This window comes from Acytostelium subglobosum (assembly GCF_000787575.1).
Source record: "Acytostelium subglobosum LB1 DNA, scaffold: scaffold4, whole genome shotgun sequence".
In the NCBI taxonomy this organism is placed as follows: domain Eukaryota; phylum Evosea; class Eumycetozoa; order Acytosteliales; family Acytosteliaceae; genus Acytostelium; species Acytostelium subglobosum.
In genome coordinates, this window is record NW_012236528.1 from 1,193,546 (window position 1) to 1,206,522 (window position 12,977).

The window sequence follows — 12,977 nt, forward strand, 5'->3', positions numbered from 1 at the left end:
GTCAGCTGGTCAACGCAGCGCACATCCAATGTCTGGACTTTGTGTTCAAATCACATTACAAACTTCGACGCATATCACCAACATTGTTCCTCTCTTTGGAGGATGACACCGTACACTCTGGCTTCATTCATACAAGTCAATTACAAACATTTCATTCAATACTTAACAATGTCTACTACTTGAAGTGGGGCATCAAAAGACAGAAATAAACATGTCCAATCAATGACAACTGCGCGATGGTGTGAGATGGAAACAACCTTGAAGTTATGATCAAAATATCCAGATTTTTAGCCTCATCGATCATTCTTGTTCCAAAGTTCAACCCTTTAAATCATTGATTCCACCATTCAATCAATCAATCAAACAATCGAGAGATATATACATTGAATAGAGATAGAGATGGATGCACTTCCAATTACAGTATTGAATAGGATTGTGGACAGTATTGTTGATAATGTTGATCGATTGATGTTGTCATTGGTGTGCAAGAGATTGTTTGATCAGAGACTATCATACCTACACTTATTATCTAAAGATACAAATCACATTAACAATCTTGATATCAATCACAATCACAATCAATCAGTTGATTCAACATGTCTTAAATCATACAAACAGATAATCATCAATACTATCAACAACAAAGCATTGACAATATACATATATTCCAATGTGAATGACTGGTACAGGCTATTATACGATCGCAGTTATCTCATTGGTATGTTGCTGTTACCTCCATGTCACATGATTGATTGATTGATTGATCGACTTACACTCACACTCACAAACAAACTGATCAGAAGGTGACAACAAAGAGTGGAGGCAAGAGTTGTTGGAGTTGATCACAAGTACGAATAGGGTCAGGACTCTAGTGTTTGGTGATTGTAGGGAACATCCAATGGACCAGATATTCTGGGATGGAATGTCAGACTTCTTTGATGAACTGAAGACACTCAACCTTTTGCCGACATTACGCTTCCATAAGACTGGAAACATGGCAGTTTCACTCAATCTCAATAGTGTTCCAATCAATGATATTGATATGATATTCGATGGAGTTGAGTTGATGCACGGCCCAGTCCATTCAAACCTGTACCCGGTTACACTCACCAAGTTGAACATTATAAACAGCTTTAGGATTGATCCTGGCTTTGACCTGTCAGGCCTGCCATCATTGCGCACACTATACATTGGTAACTTTGCCGATGAGACATTGGATGGATCAAGATTACCCCCCTCACTCACAAGTCTGGAGATTGGATACGAGGTGGTTCAGCCCCTGGTCAACCTACCACCAAGCCTAACAGACCTGGCCGTTGGTTCGTCTTCCTATCCCTTCAACATCAATCACCAACCTTTGAGAATGTACAACACACCATCGATGCCCATCGAGAACACTTATCAACATACTCATCTTCAAAAACTGGAGCTTGAGACGATCAATATCATCTCTATTCAATTTATAACATCTACTGCATTCCCAGTTTTGGAGAATCTGCTGATTGGTTCGATGGAGATTGGGTCGTACGACCTGTCCACATTGCCAACGTCACTCAAGAGACTGAACATTAGCCCTGATGAGGATGCACGCATCACCTCCTTTCCAAGTGGTCTCGAGCATCTCGAAATGTCACTCATCTATGCCATCAGCATTAAGTTGTCAATTGGTCTGTGGACACAATCACCACGAATCAAAACACTCATACTCAATCGTTATAAGTACCCATTGGAGGCTGGGGACTTACCTCCAGCTTTGACTAGTTTGACATTCCCAAAATATGATCCACCAAGAGCACTTGATCCAACTGTGATGCCAGCATCACTCAGACATCTTAAATGGCAAGGTGGATGTTCATTACAGCTGATCCAGCCAGTACTCATTCATTTGACCAACGTCATTCACTTGGAACTTCAAGTACAGACTGGTATATACAATCTCAGACGTATCACTCCAACTATATTCTTTAGATTGGTCACATTGATAAACTCTGGTTTCATCCATATTGACCAACTTCAATCACTTCTTGCCTTACCTCTTAGTGCGCCAACCAAATAAAATCCAACTCTTGATTGTTTAATATATATATTTATCTTTATTATTAATTTTAGATCTTGTCAAAGTATGATTGAATGTTGTGGAGTTGGATGAATCCAGATCGTCCCAAGATGTCATCATTATATAATCGTAGGAATATTGTTGGAGTTATACGCCAGAGATTGAGAAATCCTTTTGAATAACTTATCCTCATTTGTTTGATTGATTCAGGTATTTGTTGGAATAGTTCCTTGACATGATGATTGAGTCCACCATACCAATTTAGAATACTAATATTCTGTGGCATTATTTTCTTGTTGATATCATCTGGAATCAATTGTTGTTTGTATCCTGTCAATGATAATTTTGTCAGGGATGATGGGAGGTCGCCAGGCTGGAGGAGTTTGTCATAGCCAGATAGATTGAGTGTTTTGATACATGGTGGCCATGTAATTCTTGATAAATCAGTTATATTGGTTGTGATGGTCAGAGATTCAACACTTCTTGGAAGTATGATAGTCGATCCACTTGGGATCGATGGTTTTGAAAGATCCAAAGTCATGAGTGATGCAGGTAGTGTGGACAGGTCAATGGAATCCGAACCACTCACAAACTCATACACGTCCAAAGTGTTCAACTTGGGGAAGTTGGCTTTTGTGATGGCTGGAAGTGAAGTTACATTGAGCAAGTAAAGCCTGAGATTAAGTAGGTGAGGGAAGGTAATGACGTATTTCAACATGTTGATATTGTTGATACATAGTTGGCCTTGAATATTGTTTGAATGTTATATTGATTGGTTCTCCTCGCTCCTTTAATGAGTTGAAGAAATCCTTTGTATTATCCCAGAATGTCTGGTCCAAATGATGCTTCATACTTTCATTGAAGCTTATATGTTTGACGTGAGGTATGATCAGTATCTTGCTCTTCCATTCGTCTTTATCGCAGGCTATATGATCGATTGATGTTAGTGACTGAGTGATTGGAGTGATGCCTAGGTGATAAAGTACTCACATATATAGTATGTATGTTCAATGATCAGGGTCATTATCACTTGAGTGTACAATGAATATCTCTCTTTTATTGGCAATCGACTCATTGATCAACTGTTTGTATGAGTTCATCGATATGTCGTATACCTTGGACTGCAGTGCTTTTGAATTTGGCTTTGGTCTCAAATGATGATAGCTAAAGTGTAGGTATGAGTGACGTTGATCAAACATTCGTTTACACAACAATGACATGATTACTCTATCCACATTGTCATTGAGACAATCAACAATCTGTCTCAATATAATATGTGGAAGTGTATCCATTTATCTGTATCTGTATCTCTATGTTTTAACTTTTGTGAACTGATCGATCAAGATATACGATCAAGATATATGATCAAAATATTTATTGTTCAACTATAGTGACTGTAACTTATCAATGGTGATCAATCCATAGCGCAAGTCATAGTCCAGTTGTAGGAATAATGTATCTGATAGGCGACTGAGATTGAATTTTTCTTCACCAATTTTAATATCCAAACGGACGATGTTTGTTGGCAAGTGTTGGAGGAAGTATCTAATATCATGATCAGTGCCACCAATCCAAGTCAATGACCTCAATGTACCAGGCAACACATTGGCAATGTCCAATGATTTGCCATAATCCAATAGTTTGAGTTTGGTCACTGATGATGGTATATCACCAACTTTCAATTCAAGTCTGTACGTGTCCAATGTTAGATTGTTGATGAGTGGTGAGTTGGACCATATGTTGGATAGTTCAAAGTCTGTTTCACATTGATTGAATACAATATGAAGATCAACTACTCCACTTGGAAGTGATTTGATTGGTCTATGCGGCGAAATCTCCAATCTGTTTAACGATGAAGGCAGTTTGGACAGGTCAAACAGAGTTGTTTCTGTATATTGATTACCCAGGGCAGTGACCAGCGTCTCTAGCATGGGGAATGACTCGGATGTAATGTTGATCAGCTCTTCATTATCTATTGATTGGGTGTAGAGATGGCGAAGATTCATGAATGGACGTTGGGCCGGCAGGCTATATCTAAGTGAGCTGATGGTCAAGTGTTGAATATGTTGTTGTTGGATGGGGTATGGATATAACGGGGAGTATACGGCAACATCAATAACGTTAGCTGGAACGTTGGTCAGATCCTGATCAGCTCCATAACCAATTTGAATTCGTGTGAGTGATAAAGGCAGCGTGGACGGATCAAAGACCAAGTTGTCATTGTTCTTAATATACAACTGTTTGAGTGATGACAGGTAGGACAGATCAAACCTGGGTTTGAAATGATAGTCCCGGTGAACATTGAGATTGACCAAGGATGTTGGGAACATGCGAGTGTCGATCGACACTCTGGCTGGTTCTTCGATCACTCCAGGTCCGTCAAACAATGAGCCTTGCATGTTTGGTGAATACTCTTCGTACTGCAGTCCAAGTGTAGTGATTGGTATATCATTACCGAATGCAAATTGTGGCTTGGACATCATTGCGAAGCATATCTTTGGTGATGACGGTGACCATCCATCACGAGCTCGCAACGACTTGAAGAAGTCAGTGGTACCATCCCAAAATGCCTTGTCCATCGGATACCCAATGCAGTCCCTAAACGTGATGACCTTTATGTTCACAACACTCAGAACATCCTGTTTCCACTCATTCATGTAGTTGCCCGACTCATCAACTAAGTGTGTGATCTGGAGTTAGTGGGCGAGGCATGTGTGGGATGTGGGGTGTGGGGGTGGGATAGTACCTACCGATCAAATAACTGCGATCGTGATCTTCATGGCTGTAATCGATACTGTTGGTATAGATATATATCGACTGTGCTTTATTATTAATGTTATCATTGATTATCTGTTTGTATGAGTTCGTTGATGATGATGATGATGTGGCCTTGATTAAACTGTTTGGGTTGACAATGAAGCTAAGATATGATTGTCTCTGATCAAACCATCTCTTACACACCAATGACACAATGAATCGATCTGCATTATCATCAATACATTCAACTATACGTTTAAGTATAATGATTGGTATACTCTCCATAATTATATATCTCTGTATAATCAACTCATGTGATCAAAATGAATGATCAGACTGATCAAGATCAAATCCTGATCTTTCTTATTTCTGATTCCAATCGATCGAACCAGTGCCAACATGATATATGTTACTTTCTACTAAGTAGAGATGAGCCCACTCTTTTCGAATCGTTTATGATGAAGTATCGGTCATACGGTGTAGGTTGTATTCTTTGGTGCCAATGACATTGGGTCGTGACTTGTGATAAAGGAATCTGTTGAAGTAGTCCTCTGGGATATCCCACGGTAAAGGTAACGTTAGTTACAAATATCCCAATGTGTTTACGTGGTTGTGTATGTCGTTGATATTACTCGTCCGATGGTCAAGCTAGTCACTGTGGCAGGCACATTCCAAACCTCCACTACATGTTTGCATACCAGTGTAAACACCAATCGATCTACATTGTCAACGAGACAACAATCAATGATAGTACATTGAGTGGAAGTCTATCCATTTATCTCTTTGATTGTTTGATTGAATGATGAAAATCTTTGGTCGAGGGAGTCTAAAAGTGATTGAAGTGTCCTTCTTCTGCGCAAGTAGATGAAGGAAGTATGGAACAAGTTTCCTCCATGTCGATCATAATATATGAGATATATCCTTGAAGTGATGCGAACGAGGTTGAGCCCTTTGATGTGTCCAATATTGACTTCTGGGAAGTTGATACGAGTGATGGTAGCTGGAAGATGTTGAATGACTTCAAGCGCTTGTTGACGGTCACTAATGCTCCATTCAAATCGGGTGAGGGAAGAACTCAATATTCCTAGGTCAGGTGAATCGCGGTGGCCAAACATAATCAATCTGGTAACAGATCCTGGCATGTCTCCAATTGTGAAGGGATGGCTATAGGCAGTAAGAGCCAAAGTGTGAATGTTTGATCGTGAGTGAGGCCATCGCAAGATGTTCGACAACAAGATCTTGTTTGATTCGAAACAGATATCAAGCTCTCTATGCTCCTTGGCCAGGAATGGAACGGTAGGGTAGTCGAGATGTGAAGCTCTCGCAGAGTTTGAGGAAGTGTGGACAAGTCATACGCTCCTACCATCATTTCTGGTTCCATCACAGTTGTCTCTAACCTCGATGGTGTTGAGGAATAGAGTGGAGTTGATTCGTCTCAGATCATATGCTGTATACTTAGTGTTGTCAATATGTGCTGGGAATCTAAGATGATTGATCGTAGTCGGTAGTTGACGTAAGAGATGTAGTACATCTTGATTGGAACGAGCTCTCCAATACAAACTGATCAGTGATGGTGGCAGTAGTGTCGGATCCAACTGAGGAAGGTCGCTTCCATTGAGCTTCAAGTGGGTGACTGTTGGCGGGATCTCCCCTGCTCTCAAGATGCTGAAAGAGATAAACAATCGCTCAATACCATTGGGCAATAGTGGCAGTGCTGTTTGTGTGGTGATGTCCAACACTCTCAAGGACGGTGGAAGTTTGGTTAGGTCAAAGAATGAGCCAGTCTTATTATCGTTGGTGGACTTGAAACTCGTAGAGAAGTCCTGCAGCACTGGAAAGTTGTCCGGCGTGATGAGCAACAGGCCATCGGCTTCGATCTCTCCGATTAGGAGCACTCGAAGATGTGGAAATGATGGATTGAACATATGACGAAAGTCTCTAAGGTATATTCTCTGTAGATGTTGGACGGAGAGCATTGGAGCTGTGTGGATGGGACATGTCAAGTCTGTGATGCTTGTTGGAAGGTTGATTATAGGTTTGTCAAAGGTGAACGCCACGTTGAGCTTGGTGAGTGATCCTGCACCATCCAAAGGCTTTCCATTCAATCCTGTGATAAACAAGCTCTTGAGTGATGTACATCTGGACAAGTCAAAGGTCGGCTCGAACTTGACGTTGTTGTAGATGGTGAAGTTGGTCAAAGTTGCTGGAAGTTGACTTATGTTAAAGATGCCCGGTACGTTCGGCTCCTCAAACCCACAGGACGAACAGAGGAATGTTATTGGGGTATGCTGTAATGATAGTTGATCGTTCCTGTTGACGATATCAAAGAATATCAATATCTCATGATTCCTATTGCGCAGTTCTTGGAGGAGGCCAATAGTACCATCCCAGAATGCTTGGTCCATTCGGCAACGACCACAATCTCTGAATGTAATACTCCCAATACGATGTACATTCAATAACATCTGTTTCCATTCATTATCATATCTCTTATCACCATCTAGATTGATTGGTTGAATGACTGTTAGAATGAGTTAACTCAACAACAACAACAACAACAAACAAAACATACCAATCAAAATAGTTTGATCAAAGTCGTCTTTGGACCAGAGATCACCTTCATCAGTATAAACAAAGATATGTGATTTGCTGTTGGTCTTATCATGTTGTATGATTTGTTTATAAGATTGTAATGATATTATCTCTTTGTTGTATAATGGTATTGATGGAAAGAGTTCCGTATTAAAGTGAAGGTATGATTGTCTCTGATTAAACCATCTCTTGCACACCAATGACACTATCAATCTATCCAAATTTTTTTGTCAAGATACTCCACAATCTGTTTCAGAATAGTCAATGGCAGTGTCTCCATCTATCTCTCTATCTCTTATCTATGTCAAACATGTTTAATGATCTTCATTTGAAGTCAAAATGTGTATGCGGGTGTATGCGAGGGCAAGGGCGAGGGCAAGGGTAGGGTAGGGTTATTACTTGTCAGCCAATGATTGTAGTTGATCCAATGTGATAAAGCCAGATAGTAAGAGATTACGACGGATATGTAGGAATAAGGTTGAGGTTATTCTTCGAAGGTTGAATGGTCTGGTGCCAATTGGTAGTTCAATTCTTAGTAGATTGATCGGTAGATGTTGTATAAGATACTTCAAGCTCTCTTTGTTTGTATTGGTCTGTACGTTGAATCTTCCTTGGCAGACCAATGTTTGAATGGATGGTCCCAACACATCAGGGTTCAACACATGACGATAGTTGGTCATCCTCAAGCTGGTCACAGACTCGGGCACATCACTCYTTTAGCAACACCTGGCCATACGACACCAAATGCATTGTCTTGATCATTGGTGTAGATGGACTCCATTTAACACTTGATATCGTCAAGTCTGGTGCTTCAAACGTTATTGTAAGTGACTCCAAATAACAAGGTAGCCATGATATTGGTCGGCAAACACTGATGGTCAAAGTCTTGAGTGATGATGGAAGTGTCGACAGGTTGTATTGATTGAATAGCATCGTTGTCTGTCCCAAATCCAAAGTCTCCAATATTGGGAAGTTGTCCGATGTTATACGCGAGTAGATCTCAGACCGGGGAACGGTATCTAGCAATAGAGAGCGCATTTTTGGAAAGTCCAGTGTGATCAGTGCGTCAGTGTTCCGCTCCACACTTGGGTCATACAACTCCAGTCTCCTTATTGTCAGATTGTTAGGACCCAGTTCATAGGCTCTGGTCCACACGATCATGTCAGTGATGGTTGTCGGAAGGTTGATCACTTCTTGATTGAACTTTGAGTCAAGCCTGAGACATGTGAGTGAGGGCGGTAACCTCGAGCCATCGAGTGGCTGTCCGTCCAGGTCTGAAATGGACAACTTCTTGAGTAATGTCAGGCCTCGCAAGTCTATCAGCGGAATAAAGCGTGTACATGTATTGATGATGAGTTCGGTAAGTGTCGGAGGGAGGCGATCAATATCGATCTCCAAGTCTCGATATTCATTCTCCAATGTCAACTTTGTTATTGGGACGTTTCGGAGTGATGGCAGATCGTATGTTGCCTCAAAGTTTATCCGATGTGGAGCGTCATGTCTCGCTCGCAATGTATCAAACAAGTGAGCGGTACCATCCCAGAACTCCTGATCCATCAGATAATCAATGCAATCTCTAAACACCACTCGCTTGATATTCTTTTCGTCCATCAACTTCTGTTTCCAACCTTCATCATTCCTTTCTAGTTATCCATTTGAGTGTGAGTGAGTGGACCTTAATGATCGTCAATCAATCAATCAATCAATCAATCATATAAACTTACCAACTTGGATAAATCGATCATAACTTCCAATATGTTGTTTAATGATGCCAGTGGATATTAATATGTTGGTGTATGATCTGTTTGTAGGAACGTAGTGTAATATCACTGTCTTTGGTGCTGTTGTAAGGGAAGACTGGTTGGCCAGCACTTATCAAGTTGAGGTATGTGTTGCGAGCATCAAACAATTGCTTGCAAACCAATGACACTACAAATCGATCATCAATATCATCTAGATAGTCTAATATATATCTAAGTACAGTTGGTGGAAGTGATTCCATCTTATCTTTATCTGTATTAAACTTGATTGAATGAATAATTGATTGACTGTTCGATCACATGACCACACTACGATCACATGATCACCCATCCCCACACCTTGAAGTTCATCTGGATCATGTTCAGTGATCACTTTACTTTATGGATAGAATATGTGATTGGAGTGTGTCCAGGTCAATGAAGCCAGAGCGTATCAGGAAATTATCATAATGGAAGAATAATGTTGCGCTGATACGACGGAGAACGAACAGTTTGCCACCAACAAGTAGTTGAAGTCGTTGAACAGTCAATAGTGATTGAAGTTGTTGAATGAATTGGAGGTAGTGTTGTTTGGTACCTTCGTACCAGAGCAACTTCCTGATGCTTGGAGGCAATGATGTATGACTCACTGGCTGCCTCTGCTGGTAGAGCTTCAAACAGGTCACCGATGAAGGAATATCGCCATCCTTCAACTCATAATAGTATGATTCCAACTTTAGAGTTCTGATCAGTGATGGCTTCGGCCATCCAATGCTAGACATAACTTGCACCGGATTGAGAAACACTGCAGTGAAGGTGATTCGCAGCCACTCAATGCCACTTGGCAGGGAATCGATTGGCCGCTGAGTCTTGATGGCTAGTTTCCGAAGTGATGCGGGTAGAGACAAGAGATTGATTGGTTGCATACCATTCTTGAATCCAATGGACAACATATACAAGCATGGAAGGTAGTCTGAAGTGAAGTGTGCCAGTGCGTCATCGTCTTCAATGTAGTTTAGAGTGATCTCTCTGAGACTGGTGTAATCTTTGATTGATATGTTGGACGACGAGTAAGTGCTAAGTGATATCAATGATTGAGGATTGCCGACAATGATGCGAGCCTCGGCATCGATATCATCTATGACCAGTGAAGTGACGCTTGGTGAGAGGTTGAGATTGATCTCGCTGAGGCTTGATCTGAACTCTAGTGCGGTGAGGGACGGTGGAAGCTCTGGCCCCTTCAATGGTTGCTCTTTGTTGCTATTGCTCATGTAGAGGTACTTGAGTGATCGAAGGTAGGTCAGGTCGAGGCGTGGTTCGAATACAAAGCAGCTATATAGGTTGAGTATGGTCAATGTCGATGGGAGCATCTCGGGTAGGATCACAGGTGGTGACTGATCATAATTGTAATCAACCCAAATGTTAAGTTCGGTCAATGGTATGTCGTATAGATGTAGTGGTCTTGTTGATTGGTCGAACTTAATCTCTGGGATGGATGACCCATCTATATTACGCAGTGCCTTTAAGAAGTCAACAGTGCTATCCCAGAACTCCTGATGCAGTGGACACAACTCGCAGTCTGAGAATGTAATGCTCTTTATCCAAGGTATTGCCTGCACCTCAATCTTCCATTCATCACTGTAGCGCATCCTACCTGTTCAAGATAAGTATGTAAGTGAGTCACTTCCCTAACATCATCAATCAATCTTCAAGGGCACATACCAATGTATATTTGATGATCTGTTGCATTACTCCTATTACATTCCTCGTGTGAATAGATATAGATTGTCTTTGGTATGTTGTTGGTGTCATTGTTGATAATCTGTTTGTAAGAGTTCAATGTAACTTTATCGATGCTATAGTTGTGATAGAGACGCAAGTGATCAGTGATGAAGTGCAAGAATGAATGTCTCTGATCAAACAATCGCTTACACACCAATGACATCATCAATCGATCAGCATTATCATCAAGACACTCAACTATATATCTCAATACTGTAAGTGGAAGTGTATCCATCCTGTATTTATCTTATCTCTATCTGTATCTATCTGTTGGTGAAATGATTGAATGATCCATGGATCATTGTTGCGCCAAAGTTATAAATATATGATCTGATTGGTCGATCACAAGTCACTTGACGATCGTTCTTTGATTGATGCCAGAAGTGATTCGAGTGTTGCCAGGTCGATAAAGCCAGAGCGTAAAAGGACGTCTTCGATCTGTATGAATAGTGTTGAGTCGATACGACGGAGATTGAACAGTTCTGAACCAACTTGTATGTCAAATCGTTGAATTGTCATTGGTAGATGTTGTATCAGCTCGATTGTATGCTCTCTGCTACCTCCATACCACAACAACTTCCTAATGTTTGGCGACAGTGCAGTATGTCTCACTTGCTTCTTGTGTGAGAGTAGCTTCAAACAGGTCACCGATGATGGAATATCATCGGGTGTCAACTCATAATAGTATGATTCCAACTTTAGAGTTCTGATCAGTGATGGACTCGGCCATACTATGCCCGCCAGTTTGACATCCTCCATGAACCAATCGAAATGTATTCTGAGCCATTCAATTCCACTGGGTAGCGAAGCGATTGGCCGTCGCTGGGTCTTGATGCAGAGTCGCTTGAGTGACGCAGGCAGCCCAGAGAGATTGATCGGTACCATTGTCACCTCTTTGAATCCAAGGTACATACATTCCAATAATGGAAGGTTCTCCGATGTGAGTTGCGAAAGTTCACCATCATTGGTTGATAGGAATGAGATCTCCCTCAGATTGGTGTAGTCCTTGATGGAGATGTTGGATGCAGAGTAACAGCTTATTGATCGTATTGTTTGAGGATTGCGGATATCCATTCGATACCTGATGGCACCGTACACGGCCAAGTCAGTGATGCTTGGTGGCAAGTTGAGATTGATATGGCCGAGGCGTGATTCAAGCTCCAGCTCGGTCAATGAAGCTGGCAGCTCTGTCCCATCCAAAGGCTGGTCTTCCCTGTTGGAGAAGTATAGAGTCTTGAGTGATCGAAGGTAGGTAAGGTCGATGCGAGGCTCAAAGATATGATTGTTGTACAAGCAGAGTTTGGTCAAAGTCGAGGGGAACATGCCTGGTCGGATTATACCTCCCAACTCATCATCGTCATTGCTGTTAAAGTCAACTGATATGTCGATATCCGTGATTGGTATGTTATGTAGTTGTAATGGTTTGGATGTTTGATTGAACTTAATCTCTGGAATGGATCCATCTTGGTAGCGATCGCGTAGTGCCTTGAAGAAGTCAACTGTGCCCTCCCAGAACTTCTCATCCAATGGACACAACTCGCATTCTGAAAAGGTAATGCATTCAATGGAGGGCATTGCCAGCACTTCATTCTTCCACTCATCACTATAGCGCTTGTCACCCGCTGCTCAAGATCACTAAGTAAGTAACTATGCGTGAGATGAGTCGTCCGCCACATTACACATACCAATTAAGATACGACGATCTGCTGATTTACTCCACTCATTCATCTCGTTGGTGTATATGAATACAGTCATTGGCTTGTTGTTTATGACTTGGTCGATTATCTGTTTGTAAGAGTTCAATGTAACTTTATCGATGTTATAGTTGTGATAGAGTGGCATGCCATAGATGTAGAAGTGCAAGTATGAGTGTCTCTGTTCAAACAATCTCTTGCAAGACAGTGATAACATCAATCGATCAGCATTGCAATCCAAACACTCTACAATCTGTCTAAGTATAGTCAATGGCAATGTATCCATTATCTCTTATCTCTATATTATCTGTTCATGTATTCTCATCTGGTCAAATGAATGAATCTTTGAAGAGTGCG

General features: G+C 41.2%; 6 protein-coding genes across 6 annotated transcripts; 1 reads left to right on the plus strand and 5 right to left on the minus strand.

The window, feature by feature from the left end:
• Positions 1–898: 898 nt before the first annotated feature.
• SAMD00019534_026390 (hypothetical protein) lies at positions 899–2,056 on the plus strand (the record flags this gene model as incomplete). Its single annotated transcript, XM_012901937.1, has 1 exon — positions 899–2,056. One exon carries the CDS (start codon positions 899–901, stop codon positions 2,054–2,056), a length of 1,158 nt encoding a protein of 385 aa, XP_012757391.1.
• A 1,385-nt stretch (positions 2,057–3,441) lies between these two features.
• On the minus strand, positions 3,442–4,713 carry SAMD00019534_026400 (hypothetical protein; the record flags this gene model as incomplete). The annotated part of the gene is made up of 1 exon (XM_012901938.1): positions 3,442–4,713. The coding sequence occupies one exon, from the start codon at positions 4,711–4,713 to the stop codon at positions 3,442–3,444; it is 1,272 nt and encodes a 423-aa protein (XP_012757392.1).
• Positions 4,714–6,162: 1,449 nt separating this feature from the next.
• Positions 6,163–7,218, minus strand: SAMD00019534_026410 (hypothetical protein; the record flags this gene model as incomplete). The annotated part of the gene is made up of 2 exons (XM_012901939.1): positions 6,163–6,295; positions 6,371–7,218. 2 exons carry the CDS (start codon positions 7,216–7,218, stop codon positions 6,163–6,165), a joined length of 981 nt encoding a protein of 326 aa, XP_012757393.1.
• Positions 7,219–8,116: 898 nt separating this feature from the next.
• On the minus strand, positions 8,117–9,016 carry SAMD00019534_026420 (hypothetical protein; the record flags this gene model as incomplete). The annotated part of the gene is made up of 1 exon (XM_012901940.1): positions 8,117–9,016. A coding segment is annotated over one exon (900 nt), but the record flags the coding sequence as incomplete, so codon positions are not given.
• Positions 9,017–9,539: 523 nt separating this feature from the next.
• SAMD00019534_026430 (hypothetical protein) lies at positions 9,540–11,089 on the minus strand (the record flags this gene model as incomplete). Its single annotated transcript, XM_012901941.1, has 2 exons — positions 9,540–10,798; positions 10,867–11,089. 2 exons carry the CDS (start codon positions 11,087–11,089, stop codon positions 9,540–9,542), a joined length of 1,482 nt encoding a protein of 493 aa, XP_012757395.1.
• A 182-nt stretch (positions 11,090–11,271) lies between these two features.
• Positions 11,272–12,906, minus strand: SAMD00019534_026440 (hypothetical protein; the record flags this gene model as incomplete). Its single annotated transcript, XM_012901942.1, has 2 exons — positions 11,272–12,548; positions 12,612–12,906. Coding segments are annotated over 2 exons (1,572 nt in total), but the record flags the coding sequence as incomplete, so codon positions are not given.
• Positions 12,907–12,977: the final 71 nt, after the last annotated feature.